Source organism: Oryzias latipes, chromosome 13 (assembly GCF_002234675.1).
Source record: "Oryzias latipes chromosome 13, ASM223467v1".
Lineage (NCBI taxonomy): Eukaryota > Metazoa > Chordata > Actinopteri > Beloniformes > Adrianichthyidae > Oryzias > Oryzias latipes.
Window position 1 is genome coordinate 677088 of NC_019871.2, and position 18767 is coordinate 695854.

Sequence of the window (18767 nt, forward strand, 5' to 3'; positions counted from 1 at the left end):
CAGCAGAGGAGCAGCAGAGGAGCAGAAGAGGAGCCGCAGAGGAGCGGCAGAGGAGCAGCAGAGGAGCAGCAGAGGAGCGGCGGAGGAGCAGAAGAGGAGCCGCAGAGGAGCGGCAGAGGAGCCGAAGAAGAGCGGCGGAGGAGCAGCAGAGGAGCAGCAGAGGAGCAGAAGAGGAGCGGAGGAGGAGCAGCAGAGGAGCGGCGGAGGAGCGGCAGAGGAGCGGAAGAGGAGCGGCGGAGGAGCAGAAGAGGAGCGGAGGAGGAGCAGCAGAGGAGCAGCAGAGGAGACGCAGAGGAGCAGAAGAGGAGCGGCAGAGGAGCGGCAGAGGAGACGCAGAGGAGCAGAAGATGAGCCGCAGAGGAGCGGCAGAGGAGCAGCAGAGGAGCAGCAGAGGAGCGGCGGAGGAGCAGCAGAGGAGCGGAGGAGGAGCGGCGGAGGAGCGGAAGAGGAGCCACCACAAATAAAGTCCAAACTTTAACCAGAACATCAAAACACAGAGAAACACGTTGTCTGTTCTCACGTTCTCCTCCTCGGTTCTACGTTCTAAAGTCAGGAGGACAGACAGGGAAGGTGTGGAGCTCAAGCAGCAACGTTTCCATGGAAACAGAGGAGGCGCTCATGTTTCCAGGATGTCCTCCTGACCTCCAGTCCTGCTGTGGAACCAATCGCCGTTCTCCGGTTCTGCAGACGGATCTCATGTCTGTGTTTGGATCCTGGAGCGAGTCGGTGGGGGGAGGGGGGGGGCATTCATCAACAGGTAGCGGGAGGGTGACGGGTCAGGCTGTGATGTCAGCAGAGCGGAGGCTCCTGATTGGACAGGAGCTGCTATAAAAGACGAGGAAGAGCCTGATGAAGGCAGAGAGGAGGAGGAGGAGGTCGTGGTCCACACTCAAGGTAGGAGCATGCATGATGGGAGGGGGGGGGCGAGGAGTCACCCTGCCACACCGACCTGCGGTCATTCCTACCAAAATAAAAGCACGAGGTTTTCAGACCTTTTCCATCATTTCTGCTTCCTGTCTGACTCACTTTTTGTTTCCTGTTTTAACCTCTGCAAAGCAGGTGTGTGTGCACGTGTCTTCACACGTGCACGTACGTAACGTTGCTCTTCATTCTCTTCATCATCGTCTCAAAAGCTTCCAGGACTGTGTGTCTGAATGTGACACTCCACCAGTTTGTGAGACAGCAGAAGGTTGTGTGTTCATGAGTTGTGCTGCTGTTGTAGTGTGTGTGTGTGTGTTTGATGTTGGAGAGAATGCAGGAACGTGCATGTCAGCAGGAACGTGCACGTCAGCAGGAGTGCAAGTGACAATCAAAAGGCGTTTATTTGCAGGGATGGAAAATGCTAAAATTAGAAGATGTTGCTGGACAAAAAGTTTCAGCCCTTCCAAAGGTGTGTGTGTGTGTGAGATGTGTGTTTTTGTGTGTGTGTGTTTGTTGCTGTGTCTCGGTGGTTTGTGTGTTGGTCGGTTTTGTGTGGGTGGGTTGTGTGTTTGTTGGTTGTGTGTTTGTGTGTGTGTTTGTTTCTGTGTGTCTGTAGTGTTTGGGTTGTGTTTATGTGTGGGTGTTGTCTGTTGTGTGTGGGTGTTGTGTGTTTGTGTGTGGATGGGTTGTGCGTTGTGTGTGGTGTTGTTTGTTTATGTGTGTTGTGTGTTTTTGTGTGGCTGGGGTGTGTGTTTGTGGGTTGTGTGTCTGTGTGTTTTTGTTGGTTGTGTGTTTGTGTTTGGCTGGGTTGTGTGTGGGTGTTGTGTATTTATGTGCGATGTGTGTGGGTGGGTTGTGTGTGGGTTGTGTGTTTATGTTAGTTGTGTGTTTGTGTGTGGGTGGGTTGTGTGTTTGTGTGTGGGTGTAGTGTATTTATGTGCGTTGTGTGTGGGTGGGTTGTGTGTTTATGTTAGTTGTGTGTTTGTGTGTGGGTGGGTTGTGTGTTTGTGTGTGGGTGTAGTGTATTTATGTGCGTTGTGTGTGGGTGGGTTGTGTGTTTGTGGGTAGTGTGTTTGTGGGTTGTTTGTTTATGTGTGTTGTGTGTTTTTGTGTGGGTGGGTTGTGTGTTTGTGGGTTGTGTGTTTATGTTGGTTGTGTGTTTTTGTGTGGCTGGGTTGTGTGTTTGTTGGTTATGTGTTTGTGTGTGGGTGTTGTGTATTTATGTGCGTTGTATGTGGGTGGGTTGTGCGTTGTGTGTTTGTGGGTTGTGTGTTTGTCTCACCCGTCTGGTTCTCCTTGCAGATGCGTCTCTGCTGCCCCCTGCTGGTGACCTCTCTGCTGTCCGTCTCCCTCCTCTGCAGTCCTGTTGGCGGTTTCAGAACCCATGAAGGTCCAGTTCAGGTCAGAACTCCAAACCCGGTTTATCCGTGGATCATGACAGCTTTTTGTTACAGGGTAAAGTTTGGTGCTCTGCTCAAAGGCACAACAAATGTCCAGTTTAGTGAACCCACACTAAACTGGACATTTGTGTTGTGTGTTTGTTCGATTCCTGTGGGAAAGTTTGAGAAACACGGATGAGAATGTCTACAAACTTGTGGGGTGGGATGTCGGTGGTCTCAGGTGGTCTCATGTCGTCTCAGCTGGTCTCAAGTGGTTTCATGTTGTCTCAGGTGGTCTCATGTGGTCTCAGGTGGTCTCAGGTGGTCTCAGGTGGTCTCAAGTGGTCTCATGTTGTCTCAGGTGGTCTCATGTGGTCTCAGGTGGTCTCAGGTGGTCTCATCTGGTCTCAGGTGGTCTCATGTGGTCTCAGGTGGTCTCAGGTGGTCTCATGTGGTCTCAGGTGGTCTCAGGTGGTCTCATGTGGTCTCAAGTGGTCTCATGTTGTCTCAGGTGGTCTCAGGTGGTCTCATGTGGTCTCAGGTGGTCTCAGGTGGTCTCAGGTGGTCTCATGTGGTCTCAAGTGGTCTCATGTTGTCTCAGGTGGTCTCAGGTGGTCTCAGGTGGTCTCATGTGGTCTCATGTGGTCTCAGGTGGTCTCAGGTGGTCTCATGTGGTCTCAGGTGGTCTCAGGTGGTCTCAGGTGGTCTCATGTTGTCTCAGGTGGTCTCAGGTGGTCTCAGGTGGTCTCATGTGGTCTCAGGTGGTCTCAGGTGGTCTCATGTGGTCTCATGTTGTCTCATGTTGTCTCAGGTGGTCTCAGGTGGTCTCATGTGGTCTCAGGTGGTCTCAGGTGGTCTCAGGTGGTCTCATGTGGTCTCAAGTGGTCTCATGTTGTCTCAGGTGGTCTCAGGTGGTCTCATGTGGTCTCATGTGGTCTCAGGTGGTCTCAGGTGGTCTCAGGTGGTCTCAAGTGGTCTCATGTTGTCTCAGGTGGTCTCATGTGGTCTCATGTGGTCTCAGGTGGTCTCAGGTGGTCTCATGTGGTCTCAGGTGGTCTCATGTGGTCTCAGGTGGTCTCAGGTCGTCTCAGGTGGTCTCAAGTGGTTTCATGTTGTCTCAGGTGGTCTCATGTGGTCTCAAGTGGTCTCAGGTGGTCTCATCTGGTCTCAGGTGGTCTCATGTGGTCTCAGGTGGTCTCAGGTGGTCTCAGGTGGTCTCAGGTGGTCTCAGGTGGTCTCAGGTGGTCTCAAGTGGTCTCATGTTGTCTCAGGTGGTCTCAGGTGGTCTCAGGTGGTCTCATGTGGTCTCATGTGGTCTCAGGTGGTCTCAGGTGGTCTCAGGTGGTCTCAGGTGGTCTCATGTTGTCTCAGGTGGTCTCATGTGGTCTCAAGTGGTCTCAGGTGGTCTCATGTGGTCTCAGGTGGTCTCAGGTGGTCTCAGGTGGTCTCAAGTGGTCTCATGTTGTCTCAGGTGGTCTCAAGTGGTCTCATGTTGTCTCAGGTGGTCTCAGGTGGTCTCAGGTGGTCTCATGTGGTCTCAGGTGGTCTCAGGTGGTCTCATCTGGTCTCAGGTGGTCTCAAGTGGTCTCATGTTGTCTCAGGTGGTCTCAGGTGGTCTCATGTGGTCTCAGGTGGTCTCAGGTGGTCTCAGGTGGTCTCATGTGGTCTCAAGTGGTCTCAGGTGGTCTCAGGTGGTCTCAGGTGGTCTCAGGTGGTCTCATGTGGTCTCATGTGGTCTCAGGTGGTCTCAGGTGGTCTCAGGTGGTCTCAGGTGGTCTCATGTTGTCTCAGGTGGTCTCATGTGGTCTCAGGTGGTCTCAGGTGGTCTCAGGTGGTCTCATGTGGTCTCAGGTGGTCTCAGGTGGTCTCAGGTGGTCTCAGGTGGTCTCAAGTGGTCTCATGTTGTCTCAGGTGGTCTCAAGTGGTCTCATGTTGTCTCAGGTGGTCTCATGTGGTCTCATGTGGTCTCATGTGGTCTCAGGTGGTCTCAGGTGGTCTCATGTGGTCTCAGGTGGTCTCATGTGGTCTCAGGTGGTCTCAGGTGGTCTCATGTGGTCTCAGGTGGTCTCAGGTGGTCTCATGTGGTCTCAGGTGGTCTCAGGTGGTGTCAGTGGTGTGAAGCTGCGGTTTTTGGAGCTCCGGCTTGTTTTCTCTTTGGTCTGAGGAGACATGATCCGTCTGAGACGGCGGGACGGCGGGAAAGCAGAAGCCGCTCGCCGCCCCATCACAGAGGGGAGATGTTTGTGTTTCTGTAACAAAACTCGCCGCCAGGTGAAGCCAGAACCGTGTTTGACTTTAGGGTCAGCAGCGACCAAAGCAGGATCTTCATCCAGACCTGAAACCTGAGCTGCTGAACCTGCTTCACCCCCAGGAATTAGACGTGTCCCAAAGGCCTCTACATAGTCTACAAACGTGCCGTCTGTCCTGCCTTTCATCTTCATCACCTCCTCCTCTGATTTCAGCCTTTAAACCAAACGTTCCTCCACAGGTCAGGAAATGAAAAAGCAGCAGATCAGAATCTTGATCTGAAGACCCAGAAGGTCACCATGAGGTCGGAGGGAGGCCCCGCCCCTTTAGGGGATGTTCCTGATTTTTTTCAGTTTGTCGCATCTGCAAACAGATCAGAGAAAAGTGGATGTGAAGGAGGCGGAGTCATGTGATGGTTTTTGCTGAAATGCTGCTGAGGTTTAAAACTTCTCACATGAGTCTGTACTGCGGTTCTGGAGACCTTCTCCATCTTCATGGAAGGTCCTGCAGGGTTCTGATTCTGGGCATTCTGGACCGCAGAACTCCGCATGTCAGCAGGACCATGAAGGAGTCCCGCCAGCAGAGGATGAACGTGGAGCAAACCCCCCTAAAACTGCAGCCTGACCTTTGGGGCTGCGGGTCACCTTCAGCTTTGTTTTGCTCCGCCGCGTGCGCAGAGAGAGCGCGCGCCTTTTGGAGCTGATGCGCTCTGCCCGCGCGCGCGGGCAGAGCGCAACCTCCAATCCAGAGGCAGCTCTGTTGCCTCGTGTCCTCTGTCGCTTTGGCTCGTTCCACTTCGGCACGCATACACACGCGCGCACGCACGCGCACACATCTTAAAGGCGCATTTAGTCCGCGAACAATGATCAGTCTGCATGAACGTCATCTCACCTGTACAGGTGAAAACTCCTTTCAGTCGCTGTTCTGAGCACAGAACATTTGAAACTTCAGCGACCTCACGAACATCTTGAAATCTGCCCCCCCCTCCCAGTCACCGCTCACCTGAGCGGCTCCTTCTGTCCCCCCCGTCCCACAGAAGCAGGAAGTGGCGATGTCACGTGACGTGCAGACAGAGCAGGGTCTCCTGTCCCAGCATGACACGCGCTCCCTGGTGAAGTGGGAGGGCCTTCATCCATCTTCTTGAGTGTCTTGGACCAGGAACCGAACCGCATCACCTGCAGCGGTTCTTGGAGACTATCCATTGAGAATGTCTGACTGTACCTGCCGTGCACGTGCATTAACCCAGGGTTACCAAGTGGAGCGTAATTACACTAACTCATATCCGGTCTTTTGGAACCGACATACCCAGAGTAAGCAAGTTCAGGCGGATTTCAGCCAGAGTTCAGGGTTAAAGTCAGGGGAGTTTAAACATGCTTCCTGGAATACCCCCCCTGTACAGACTACTTTTAGCAGATGGGCGGTCTTAACAGTCCACTCTTAGTTTTACCTAGGACTTAGCCACGCCCAGTTCATAACTACCATCCTCTAGTCCAGTAAATAGCCTTGTCCCATCCTGTGTTCCACCTGTCACTGCCTTTCAGCGCCGTCTACAGGTGAGGCCTCCAGGGGCGGAGCCAACAGCACATTTGGTCAAGATGGAGGATGACATGAAGCCAAAGAGGAAGAGGAGCATTCCTGCCAACGACTCTGTCCTGGACGGAGTGGGGGTCCGCCTCATGGAGGCCCAACAGAGAACCTCCAGGCAGAGGTTTGCTCCTGTGGTACAGCGTCCTCAGGAGGTCAAAGCAGAACTCTAACCCTTTTATCTGTCCACAGAAAGGGGGCAGGGTTTGCACAGCAACGAGTCAAAGTGCCCCCCATTGATCGGATCGGAATAAATCGTCTTCCAAACAGAATGGGCCACGCCTCCTCCAAACAGCGCAAGACCCGCCCCCTCAGCTAAGACTCCGCCCTCGTCTGCTCAAGTGCATCAGCGTAACTGCTTACCTGCAGCCTTTTTTCCTCCATGTGAATTTTAATCAAGCCATCACATGCAGCTTCACCTGGACCCCGCCCTTAAATGATTTATCAGCGATGCATTCAGGTGCAGCTCTGACTGCCTAGTGTTTGATCCCCCTGATGCTTTCATTTAAATCAGGGGTGTCAAACTCATTTTGGTTCGGGGGGCCACATTCAGCTGGTGTGATCTCAAGTGGGCCGGACCCGTAACGTAAAAGCAAAATAACAGCTTTGTTTATGTTTTTTTACTCAGTTGGAAAAAATGCCTCAACCAACATGGCAGCCTAATCACTTGGATCTCAAATAAAATTAATTTCGCTTCAAAAAAAGTTGGTCTATTGAAGTTTTTACAGACTGAATATTTGCCCTCTGGCACTGAAGCAATCCCGATAATAAACTCAAGAGGGGCTACAGAAAAAAACGAAACACCGTGCCTAAAATGTAAATGTCCAAACCATTAAAAATTAATTTTAATGGTTTGTGAACATTTGTGAACATAAGAAGTTAACTTCCTTTTCATACTTAAACTTCACCAGACAGTAGTCTGATAGTCAATATCAGTATTCAAATCCAGTGCAGCAACACATTTACTGTCATTCAAGTGTGCCAAACACAATGAAATGTCCAAGAATCTTTTCCTGGTTTCTGCCTGAATTTTGTGGCATCACCTGCCTTCTTCCTGACATTTGATGGGCGCCATCAGTAATCAGACTGACATCACGTGACCAGTTCACTCCAACATCGTCTGGCACAGTAACTACAGCGCTCACTAGTTCATCAGCTGTTGTTGTGTCCATCAACTCCACTGTGACGGTCTCTCTAACATCTCTAATAAATATGCACAGCTGTTCATATCTGTGATGTTGGTGTTTTCATAAATAGCAACTGAAAATACAATAAATGACTGGATTTGGCGTCCAAGTCTCCTCAGAGATGTTGGATCTGGAGTCGTAATCCTTGATAGACTCATGTTGGCAAAGGCCGACTGCTGTTTGGGGCACAAGTCCTCTGAAAAGGGTTTGGATGTTTGCACCAACGTCTTTACAATCAGGTGTCTGTCACTGCTCCATCACTGACGTCACGGCTGCAGTAAATGCAGACGGTTGTTCTTCAGTCCAGCTAATTGTTGGTAAATCTTCTCTTTTCTTAACTGCAAATGGTGAAACTTTTCTTTATGATGAGTCTCATAGTGGTGCTGAATGTTATATTCTTTGAACAATGTGACCTGTTGATGACATATCAAGCATGGGGGTTTTGCATTCAGCTTTGTGGGGGGAAAAAAAACTGTCCATTTTTCCTGGAAAGCTCTTCACTCCACTTCACTTTTTGACAACATTTAGGAGTTTGGTCTTTAGGGTGTAGCTACTGATCATCCTTATAGCAAGATAACAGGTAATGTTCATAGAGAACCAAAGTGCATCTTAGCCAGACACAGAGCTATTAGGTTTCGCTTTTGGCAGGTGCAGAGATGTGCTGTTTCACCTGTTTTGCCTTTCCTTTGCTCCCCTAGTGGCCGAATTGTGCATTTCGGTTATTTGTTTAAAAAAATCATAACTTTCCACAGGAATGGACTATAAAACTTGCTTTCTTTTTTAAACATCCTTACAAATTTTACTCTTCGTGGGCGGGCCGGATACACGCGTGTTTGACACCCCTGATTTAAATGGTCTTCTCACATTCATCCTTTTCCCCCCCCAAAAAAATCAATAAAGAATCAAAACACATTTTTCTGAGCTTCCTTGAAAGCGTTCAGAGGAACGTTCTTGACCTGTTTTTCATATATCTGCTAAATAAACAGGAAATGATTTACCTGAGAACATTCTGATTTTGGGACCCTCTTTAAATTCTCAAACTGTGAAACGTACAAACGTTCTCCTCATAATGACTCTTCAGAACCTCCAGTCCAGGCTGACTTCATGCTGTTGAACCGTGACCTTTGACCTCAGCTGAGACCTGCTTGTGTCTGTGGTTCTCCTGGGTCAGTTCATTGTTGTGTTCTTTTTGTTGGATTCGTTCTTGGCCGTTCCTACGGATCAACTAAACCCTGAAAAGCCTCAAAACGAGCAGCAAACAGAACAGAAACGGCTGCTGACAGCTCAGCTGTCAGACGGAGAACCCACACAACACCGTCCTGTTCAAACCAGGCTCAGAGAGGAGGGGGCACAGAACAGAACCCTGTGGAACACCAGACGCCTCCTTTTGAAGCAGAGAGGAGGGTCTGGACGGTTCTGCAGACGTTCTGATGGGAGCAGCAGAACATCCAGCAGACCCCCGGCTGCAGGAGAAGGTGGAAGAATGGAGCGGCGAGTCCCCAGCGTTTTCTGACATGTTTTATGTTTTCCTCACATATAAAAGATCCGTCTGTCCGTCAAGCATTCAGTACATTTAATGAAACAGCAGTAAAACAAGCCGCTCCGTTCGCGGGTTCTCACGATCCTGACGTCTGGAGAACGTCACGGAGTTCCTCTGTGGGCGCGGCGGCGGGACGTTTCACAGACAGTAATAAAACGATAATCCTACAAAAACAGAAAAGGTACACATCCGAGCATCAGAGCGGCATCCGGTTTCCCTCCACGCTGATCTTCACGGCGTGACCCGGCTTGGTCAGGCGCCGGATGTCTGCGAATCTGCGCATCTGTTTGTCGACGCGGGACATGCCCTTCTTGACGGGACCCTGGGGGCAGAAGCACAGCGTCAGAGGTCGGCCCTGAAGGCCGTGTGAAGCCACGATGCAGACAGCGCCACTCTGTTTGGTGCGTTTAGATCAGGGGGGTCAGAATCCAGGCCTGGGGGGCCTAAACACACCTGACGCAGGTGATCAGCAGCAGGAGGCGGGTTTCTGGAAAACCTGCAGCAGGCGGCCCTGCAGGCCTGGAGTTCCACACCCGCTTTTCTAAAAACCACGGTTCATCGTCCTGTTAGCCGCGTTTTCGTCTCCTGAAGGAGGCGCCACTCCACGCCATGCAGACTTACTGCCCCCTGCAGGTGAGCAGCCGCCACTACAGGGGCATTCTGTTCCCTTCGATGCTGATCTTAACGGCGCCCTGCGGCCGCCGCAGCTTCCTCTCCTCGGCGAAGCGGCGTTTGTGCTTCTCCAGCAGGCTGATGGCCTTCTTATAGCCACTCTACGGAGGACCAATCAGACTGCAGCTGACTGACAGGAACCGCCCCCTTATTTCACTCTATAAACAAACGAACCCTGAACCTTTGGCGGTTTCGGGACTCACCCTGCTGGAGTCGCCCTCCACGTTCCACTTGGGTCGGACCACGTAGTCCTTGTTGGAGGGCATCGGGACTCGGGCCCTGGCGCAGAAGCCGGGGTCGCCGGGTCGCAGGGCTCTGTGGGAGGGGGTTAGAGACTTGAAGTGACTGTGAGGCTGCGTCAGCTGTGACACGCGAAGCCCCGCCCCCTTTTGCTTCATTGTTAGACCCGTGAGGATAAACTTCCTGAATGAAGCTGGTTCCTGAACGTTTTCACAGTGGAACCACTAGAGTGTTGATGATGAAGCTCACGTCCAATTTCGTCAAAGTAAAACCAGCAAGGGAACTTTAGCTCCACCCCCTTTTCACCTTACGAGTAGATTGAATCTCAAATCAGGTTTTTTATTTTAACTTCATAACATCACTTCATTTTACAAGGAAATGGCACAGAAAAGTGGGCGTGTCCCTTTGACATGACAGGCTAGCCCTGACCTCACATCAGCGTGGCGCCCGTGGCACTTACTTCTCCTCTCCGGTCAGCTGCTTCTCCAGGTCCCGGCGTGGAGTCTGACCCCCGGAGCTACAGGGCAAAAAACAACAACACACGGGTTAACAGGGTTTCCTACGGAAAGCCCAACGGTTCAAAAATGACCCAAAAAAGACACGAGCCGCAAAAGCACAGCGGCTGTCCGGATGTGCGCCAACAACCAGCCACAGGGACAGGCTCCAGCAACCCCGTGACCGCCGTAGGGATGCAGCAAGTTAAGGACGGACGGGTGGGTCAAACACGATTTTCTAAAGATTATATTACAGGTTTGAGTTTATTATTTATTACTAAAAACTCCTCAGTGTCACAAGTTTGTAAAAGAAACGCAGATAAGCTGAGACTCCTGATTTCAGAATAAAGGTCAAAGGTGAGTGTTTTTCTTCTTCTGCTGATGCTCTGACATGTTCTGGTCCATCCCACTGCAGGATCTTCTCCTGCAGACTCATTTCTCTCCCAGAATCCTTTTCTGAAAGGCTTTTATTGTGTCGGTTTGTGAGCGGCACATCAGGCTGCAGCGCCTCCTGTTGGCTAAACGCTGTCACTGAAAAACCGTTTCTTTCTAAAAACCAAAGCTGAGAAACTGTTTTATAATCAGAGGTTGAGTTTGGACTAAACCAATTTTCTGTTTCGTCCGGTCGCTCCTTTCAAAATAAGAGATGAGTTGCGTGTCTCTTCTGGGTGAACCTGTGAAGCGTTTAAACGCTGCAGCTGCGCCTCCATGCGGTTATGGCCGCCACGGCCTCAGAGTTAGTCAACAAAGCTGGACGTCCGGAGGCTCACCTGAGGCTGCAGGTGAGCCTCCGGACGCTTCTAGGAACAAACTCAGCCCTCAACCGCCGCGTTATTCTGAAGCCTGGACGCTAAACCGCTCAGAGGCGTGGCTGCGCGGCAGCACCCCCTGCTGGCTACAGTTAGACTCCGTCACCAGGAGCTTCTACGGGAAACAAAGCCAGTCTTCGTCGGCTTCACCGTGCAGTTACAGCCGTGCAGCCATGCTGCGTTCTGACAGAACCTGCAGGGACCGGAGAAGACGTCGGGCTCCAGCGGCCGCTCCACCTTCTCAGGCTGACTGGAGGGAGAGGAGAGAAGGGATGAAGAGGAGGAGGAGGAGGAGTGACTGTGAGCAAAGAAGGTCTCAGCAGCTGGTGACGGTCCTGTGGTTCAGAGTCAGCCTGGAACGGAGCGGTGCGTGAACGAGGAGCCGCAGAACTGAACCGGGTCAGAACCCAGCCTCTGTGTTGCAGCTGCTGAACCGCCTCAGACATCAGAACAGGTTCTCACTTGGAAAGCGCTGAGCTCAGTACTGCGGTTCCTCAGCTGAAAATCTGCTGAAATGAAAGCCCCGCCTTTTTTTTAAAGAGTCCTAAACGTCTCTTCATGTGAGCAGAAACGTCAAAGGAACCAAACCGGGTTTGTTTCTGGGCTGGAACTGGAGCCGGGCCTGGATGCGGTTCGGAGGTCGAGCGGCGTTACCTGAGTCTCCGTCTCTGCGGCATCTGCTGGTCCAGGTCCCTCTGCTGGCGCTCCTCCCTCGTCATGCTCTTATAATTGGACGTCAGGCCGAAGATGGGCCGCGACCACTCGTCTGCGGACGGCACGGCGCCCGTCAGGCACAGACACGACACTGAAAGCGGCGGCTGGGGGCGGACTCTTACTGATCAGCTTGAGGGCCAGGTCCTTGTTGGGGCGTGACTCCTTGGGGTGTTTGTAGAGGAACATGACGGCGCGGCCGATCTTGCTGTGCTTCAGGGTCTCCTGGCTGACGCTGGGAAGCTGCGGGAGAAAAGCCCAGAGACGTCCTGAGCCGTCAAACTGAAAGACGGATGGTTGCCGTTCTGGTTCTGTCCAGTTGGGACCCTCACCTCCTGCAGGATCCGGAGCAGCTCCTCCCGGATCCGGAGAGCTGGCAGGGACTTGTCTGGAAGCGGGCTGATCCACTCGGTGATGGCCGACATCACGCCGCTGTCGATGAAGGTCTCCTTCAGGTCCTGCCTGAGCAAGCGCAGACCCGGAGCGATCAGAACCGCTCTGGGAACAGAACTGGGTCGGGAGCGGCGGCTCTTACTTCTTCAGGTGCATGACGACCTGCGGCAGCAGCGTGAGCTTCTTCAGCGCCGGTTTCTTCTGCTTGTTCAGCGTTCGGTCCTCCTGTCAGACAGACTGGTGTCAGCGGGCTTTTACTCTGAAGGCTGAGGCTTTTACTGTGAAGGCCGGACCTCTGCGGCCTCGTTCATCTTGGTGATCATGGCGCTGACCACGTCGTCGGCGTCGCTGATGAAGGTGCCGCCGTCGCGGTGCCGCCGGCGCCGGCTGTTGATGGCCTTCCTCTTGGCGAGCATCAAGTCGAAGTCGGACATGAAGCTGGTGCTGCGCGCGCACGTACATGCACAACATCAACACACGCGCTCAGAGACACCGCCCACACTGCGAGGAGGACACTCACTCCTGCCCGCCGCGATCCACGCCCTCGTCAGAGTCCGACTCCTCCACCTCCGGTCGCTCCTTGGACTCCTTCTTGTCGGCCTCCAGGTCCTCCTGGTTGAAGCCCTGCAAGAGGAAGGGGAGGAGCCTGTGAGGAGCAGCAACGCCACACTTCCTGTCCCCGCATGCACACTAAGGTTACCGTGAACTCCTCCTCCTCCTCGTCTCCGGACTCCCCAAAGATGTCTGCGATCATTTTCCTGTGGCATAGATCAGACTGAAGATTCAAACGCCGTCCACAGAAACCAAAAAATCGTGTTTTTCCGACAAATTCCGCCGAGTATACGTGTGAAACCAGGAAACGGGTTGGATTCCTGAACAACATCCACCCCCATCCCCACTGCTGACTCACTCCTCCTCGTCTCCGGACTCGCTGTCGCTCCCGAAGAGCGCCTTCTCCTTGTTCTGCTGCTTCCCTGGCCCCGCCCCTCCGCCGTCGTCCTCGCTGCTGCTGTCAGAGCCCAGCTCCTTCAGTTTGGCCGCCAGGCTCCTGTCGGGACCCACCGAGGCGTCGTCGCTGTCCGAGTTCTCCTCGTCCGAAACGGCCCGGCTCCTCTTTGGCGCTGAGGACAGAGGCGGCAGAAGGGGGTCATGTTTGCACCAAGGAGGAGGAGGAGGAGCGCCGTGTAAACGTGCGAGGCTTCACCTGGTCTGTCTGCCTTTTCTTCCTCGTCGTCCTCGCTGTCTGACATGATGACCTTCTTCCTCTTGGCTGCAAAGACAAACAGAAGGAAACCTTCGTCTTCAACTCAATCATCCGAAACCTTGGTGTGGAACAGCTGAAGATGCCACTTTGATTTGACCGTGGCGTCCCTGAAGGCATCACGGCTAGGGGTGTGACGGTCACTTTTTTTTGAAGATCAAAAATCCCACACCGTCACAGCTCTAATCACGGCTCTGCAGCCTGTCTGGATTCATGGATGAACTTGGGTGACCTTCACAAAAAACCACTTTGAAGCTGGAAAATTGACCTGGAACCCGAGGGTCACACGATTGGTTCATGTCGTCACAGAGCATGCTCAGAGGGTCACATGTCCTCTTGGGGGCGTGTCAAACCGTGACGGAGGTTTGACCGCCGTCAGAGTTCCACCATCAGTCACTAACCTGGTCTCTCCTCCTCGCTGTCTTCACTCCTCTTCTCATCTTCATCACTTCCAGCAGCAGTGCTCCTCCGGCGTCCCTCCTCCTCCTCCTCCTCGCTGTCAGACTGCATGACGGCCTTCCACTTGCCCTCCTTGTGCCCCTCCTCCGGCTTATCCTCTTCATCAGAGTCTATCTGGGCGCTCTTCCTCCTGCTGGGCGTCTCTGCGTCAGAGTCACTGTTGGGAGACGCCGCTGCTTTGGCGTCTTCGTCCTCGGAGTCGGCGTTGGGGGCAGGCTTGGGTGTGCCCGCCCCCTCCTCCAGGTCCGAGCTGCTCCCCCTGGGTTTGGTGGGGGATGAGTGACCCTCGTTATCTGAGCCGCTTAGGCGCCGTTTCTGCAGCGACTCCTCGTCCTCCGAGCCGCTCGATCGCCGTTTCACCGGAGAGTAGTCGCCGCTGCCAGCAGGGGGCGGGGCCTCGCCGTCAGAGTCGCTTTTGTTCTCGTTGTTGGGGCTCCCAGGGGCCTCGCCCTCAGAGTCGCTGTCTGGCTCATTTTCAGAGCCACTGGCCCCGCCCCTCTTTACAGCAGGGGGAGGGGCTTCATCGTTACTGCCTTCATCCTGCAGAAAGAAAAAGATGTTCGTCTGACAGAACCATGAAAGAATATACCTGAGAACAGGTCTGACCCGGCAGACTCTGGCCCTGGATCAGGTCTGACCCGGCAGACTCTGGCCCTGGATCAGGTCTGACCCGGCAGACTCTGGCCCTGGATCAGGTCTGACCCGGCAGACTCTGGCCCTGGATCAGGTCTGACCCGGCAGACTCTGGCCCTGGAACAGGTCTGACCCGGCAGACTCTGGCCCTGGAACAGGTCTGACCCGGCAGACTCTGGTCCTGGATCAGGTCTGACCCAGAAGACTCTGGTCCTGGATCAGGTCTGACCCGGCAGACTCTGGCCCTGGATCAGGTCTGACCCGGCAGACTCTGGCCCTGGATCAGGTCTGACCCGGCAGACTCTGGCCCTGGATCAGGTCTGACCCGGCAGACTCTGGCCCTGGATCAGGTCTGACCCGGCAGACTCTGGTCCTGGATCAGGTCTGACCCAGAAGACTCTGGCCCTGGATCAGGTCTGACCCAGAAGACTCTGGCCCTGGATCAGGTCTCCACCCACAGACTTTTTCTGCTATTTTCCGTTCCGGAAACAGAAATCCCATCAATCAGGTCATAACAGACGGAGAGAACGGGTCAGTTTGACCAAAAAACAAACAGAGCTGGAATCATCAGGGATTCAGACCTCCGCCTGGCGGCTGGGGCTCCTCATCTCCTCGCCGTCTGACAGCGGGTGTTCGTCCAGGACAGGAGTGCCGCCGCCGTCATCTGTGAGCACAACAGGAAGTTGATCATGACCAGATGTAACCTGACAGGCTGATGCTGCTTCAGAGAGGAAAAGGTGGCAGACAGATTCCAGCAGGCAGACGTGGATGGAGAGCAGACGCTCTGACTGCAGATGCTCCCTGAGGGAAACTGAAGCAACTTTCTTTAAGGCCAAACTAAATGCGGAGAACTGACTGACAGCAGCAACAGACAACCGGACCGCCAGAGGCTAATTCTGGCAATAAATGACGGTAACCCGGTAAAAACGCGTAAAGAAACTGCCGTTGGTTGGTGCGACATCATGTATTTCCGCGGGTAATGTGACGCAGGTTGGTGACGCCGCGCGCAAACGAGGCTACATCAACAGACACACGTCCTCACAGACATCCGCCTGTAAACCGTTTTCTAGCTCAGTATTTAGCCTGGAACCACCACTAACTGGACTATTAGGGTTCGAGCCCCGTTTTAGAGAAACTAACCGGGTTACATAACCAGGCTTGTTGTTGTTAGCGCGCTAGCTGCGTGTTAGCCCGGGAAAACAAAGCGGTTAACCTGAGCGGCTCCCGGACACGAAGTCCTCCTCGTCCCTGTCCATCCCTCAGACGGAAGCAGACCCGGTTCGGATGTGGGGGCTGGCCCCGAACCTCACTCGATTCGAAGGAATTTTGTTTTCGATCCAGAAAAGATGAACCTGATATGAGCTAGCAGCTCTGAGCCAAAGGAAACCTGCGCATGCGTTCAGAACGCCAACGCACCGCTATGACGTCAGCCCCATCGACCTTTATTGTTAAAGAGACGGGGACAGAAACGGCCTTGTGTTTCAAGACTTCCTAAAAAGTAAAATTTCATTCTTTAATTTTAAATTGAGATTTTCTTTGAATATTAAATTTAATTTTCACAGAGTTAAAGTTATTTCCTGTTTATTGATGATCTCTTTCTTTCTTAAACACTTTGTGTTTTTAACTTTGTGTGTTTGGCTGTTAACAGAACTCTGAGCTCCTGCAGCTGTTTCCATGTGGTTTTGCAGATAGTAAATAATATAAACAGAGCAGAACATAAAACAGTAATAATAAGATTTAAACGTTTAAAAGACTTAATTTGAGTTTTATCCATAAAGCAGGATGTTGTCACTTTTAGATTGAGCAATAAAGTTTGAAGGAAAAAAAAGTTACTGTGACGTAACTACTGTGCGACTCGGTGAAAGAACAGTCACGTGGACTGCTCCGGTCCAGGCTCGTGTTCTGTTTACAGCAGCTGAGACCCGCGGGGATGGGGGACCGCAGCCGGCTGTGCTCGGTGTGGCTCGGTTCGGAAACCGGGATCCTAAAGGGGGTCAGCCTGACCCGGAAACAGGCCTTCAACTTCTGCGACACGCGCCAGCTGAGCCGGGACCAGGAGGTCCGCGTGCTGAGTTGGGGCGATCCGCCGGCGGAAAGCGAGCTGCTGCTGGGCTTAGTGGACGGAACCGTCCGAACCTTTAGCACCGAGAAGGGCGCGTTCACGGACGCGCGGCGCTGCGGGGACCCGCAGGACGGATGCTTTGCGGGTCTCGCGGCGCTCAGCAGCTCCACATTGGTCTCGTGCACGGAGAACGGTGCTGTGCGCGTGTGGGCCGAGGACAGCCGCGAGCCCGTGACCAAGCTGGAGGCGGGAAAGACGGTGTGCCGGATGAGACAGAGTCCGGTAAGCCGGAACAAGGTGGCCACCGGCGGGAAGGAGAACGGGCTGAAGATCTGGGACCTGCAGCGGCCGGAGGCGGCCCTGTTCTCCGCCAAGAACCTCCGGGACGACTGGCTGGCTCTGCGGCGGCCGCACTGGGTCCGGGACGTGGCCTTCATCCCGGACTCGGACAAGGTGGTGACGTGCACAGGCTACCATCAGGTGGGTGGAGCCGGTTCCGGCAGGTGGATGATGTGACAGGAGGAGGTTTCTGGCGGGACCGGGAACACGGGTCTGGACCTGTGTTCCCGGGTTGTTGGTTCGAATTCCAGGACTAAAGCTCGTGATCTTTTGGGTTGATTTACTGACTAAACTCAAAAACGTTTAAAACATAAATCATTGAAACCATCAATCATCTTCTAGATTTAATGTCAGGTTGAAAAAAGGGTGGAGCCTGACGTGGTTATTTCTTTTAATTTTGAACTTTCCTGTCTAACAGCTGAGAGCTGAAGGCCTCTTGTGTTGGACATATTTTACTGTTACAACAGGGGTTATGACACACCAGAGGTATATCTGAATAAACCCCTTCTGTATTTTAGGCTAGTATTGCTAATGTAGGGATGAAGTAAAATGTTTCTAGATAAAAGCTTGTTTTTACGGTTCATTAAACTATTTAGTTTGACCTTTTAGCGGTTCAAAACTAAACGGCTTCAGTTTTCTTCTTGTTAATAAAGATTTAAACCATGACATCACAAGTGTGCTAGATAAGCTGTTTAGTTTGAACTATTTCTAAAAAAAAAAATGAGCTTAAAGCTCAAAAAGAAGGGGTCCAGGTATGGACTCTGGGGAACTCCACAGCTGACATGAATTTATTTTGAAGTGAAGTGGAGATCAGACCGATGCCTTCAGGAGCTGCTCAGTGATGCATCACGTGTCTCACGCCCGCTTTCTGTCACGTTTGACCCCCCAGGTCCACGTCTTCGACCCCTCCACCCCTCAGCGGCGCCCCGTCCTGGAGGCAGAGTACGGCGAGTATCCGCTGACCGCCCTGTCCCTGACCGCCTCCGGCTCCACGGTGGTGGTGGGAAACACGCAGGGCCAGATCGCCCTGCTGGACCTGAGGAAGGGGCTGGTGTGTGGCTGCCTGAAGGGGCTGTCCGGGGGGGTGCGGGGCCTGCAGTGCCACCCCTCCCAGCCGGTGGTGGCGTCCTGCGGTCTAGACCGCTTCCTCCGCATCCACAGTCTGGAGGACCGGCGGCTGCTGCACAAAGTCTACCTGAAGTCCCGCCTCAACTGCCTCCTTCTGGCCAGCTTGGAGCTGGAGGAAGGGGCGGGGGGGCAAGTAGAGGGGCAGGCTGAGGTCAAGGAGGAAGAGGAGGATGAGGATGAGGTGTGGGCCTCCTTGGAACAAGTGGAGGAGGAAACGACAAAGAGGAAAGCAGCAGAGAAGGACGAGGAGACGCAGAAAAAGAAAAAGAAGAAAGGGAAGGACTGATGCCTTCAAGGTGCTTAAAAAGCGTGGGATATCTGAACACCAGCAATGACAGAACTGAAAAAAGATGGAATCTGTTGGTACCTGAACGCCTCATTGATGCTGCATTAACTGACATCCGTTCTGTGCTTTAAAACCTGATTCCATCTTAAAGACTTTTTTCTCCAAGTTCTTCTGAACGTCATATTTACAGAGTCGTCTGTGAAGGCATCACTGCTTGGATTTAGACTGAGGATATTAACACATATTTACCCAGAATTCTGTATTCTAAGGGCACATATGAACTATTTTAAATAAATATTTTACATCAGCGGGTTCCTGTGATTATTTTACTCTGAAAATATTAAAGGTTGAATCTTTGATTAAGTGATTTTAACGCGCCAGGCAGCGCCCCCTGCTGGTCAAATGGAAAAATGCAGTAATTC

The 18767-nt window shown here is 52.8% G+C and overlaps 2 protein-coding genes across 5 annotated transcripts; one reads left to right on the plus strand and one right to left on the minus strand.

The window, feature by feature from the left end:
- Window positions 1-8820: 8820 nt before the first annotated feature.
- iws1 (IWS1, SUPT6H interacting protein) lies at window positions 8821-15922 on the minus strand. Of its 4 annotated transcripts, XM_020700693.2 has the most exons (17): window positions 15744-15922; window positions 15112-15194; window positions 13840-14437; window positions 13382-13447; window positions 13088-13298; window positions 12878-12935; window positions 12698-12801; window positions 12471-12621; window positions 12320-12402; window positions 12117-12246; window positions 11910-12027; window positions 11728-11839; window positions 11267-11323; window positions 10231-10287; window positions 9734-9845; window positions 9480-9631; window positions 9039-9180 (listed from the first exon to the last, which is right to left on the minus strand). In XM_020700693.2, the coding sequence occupies exons 1-16, from the start codon at window positions 15784-15786 to the stop codon at window positions 9506-9508; spliced, it is 2109 nt and encodes a 702-aa protein (XP_020556352.1). In that variant the 5' UTR covers window positions 15787-15922; the 3' UTR covers window positions 9039-9180; window positions 9480-9505. The 4 variants fall into 4 exon arrangements, with proteins under 4 accessions (XP_020556353.1, XP_020556351.1, XP_011492003.1 ...); XM_020700694.2 differs by lacking the exon at window positions 11267-11323 and having other exon boundaries at window positions 8821-9180; XM_020700692.2 differs by lacking the exon at window positions 9480-9631 and having other exon boundaries at window positions 8821-9180.
- On the plus strand, window positions 15918-18652 carry wdr74 (WD repeat domain 74). The gene is made up of 3 exons (XM_023961383.1): window positions 15918-16028; window positions 16424-17072; window positions 17821-18652. Exons 2-3 carry the CDS (start codon window positions 16461-16463, stop codon window positions 18343-18345), a joined length of 1137 nt encoding a protein of 378 aa, XP_023817151.1. The 5' UTR covers window positions 15918-16028; window positions 16424-16460; the 3' UTR covers window positions 18346-18652.
- Window positions 18653-18767: the final 115 nt, after the last annotated feature.

What these genes read in the sequence shown, in the direction of transcription:
- wdr74 (XM_023961383.1), top strand. Translation starts at nt 16,461, where the DNA reads ATGGGGGACCGCAGCCGGCTGTGCTCGGTGTGGCTCGGTTCGGAAACC. An exon ending in CGTGCACAGGCTACCATCAG is followed by an intron (nt 17,073 to 17,820) that starts GTGGGTGGAGCC and finishes TTGACCCCCCAG; the next exon opens with GTCCACGTCTTCGACCCCTC.
- iws1 (XM_020700692.2), bottom strand. Translation starts at nt 15,786, where the DNA reads ATGGACAGGGACGAGGAGGACTTCGTGTCCGGGAGCCGCTCAG. An exon ending in TGCTCCGGATCCTGCAGGAG is followed by an intron (nt 12,028 to 12,116) that starts GTGAGGGTCCCA and finishes TTTCTCCCGCAG; the next exon opens with CTTCCCAGCGTCAGCCAGGA. An exon ending in CCTGGCCCTCAAGCTGATCA is followed by an intron (nt 11,840 to 11,909) that starts GTAAGAGTCCGC and finishes TGCCGTCCGCAG; the next exon opens with ACGAGTGGTCGCGGCCCATC.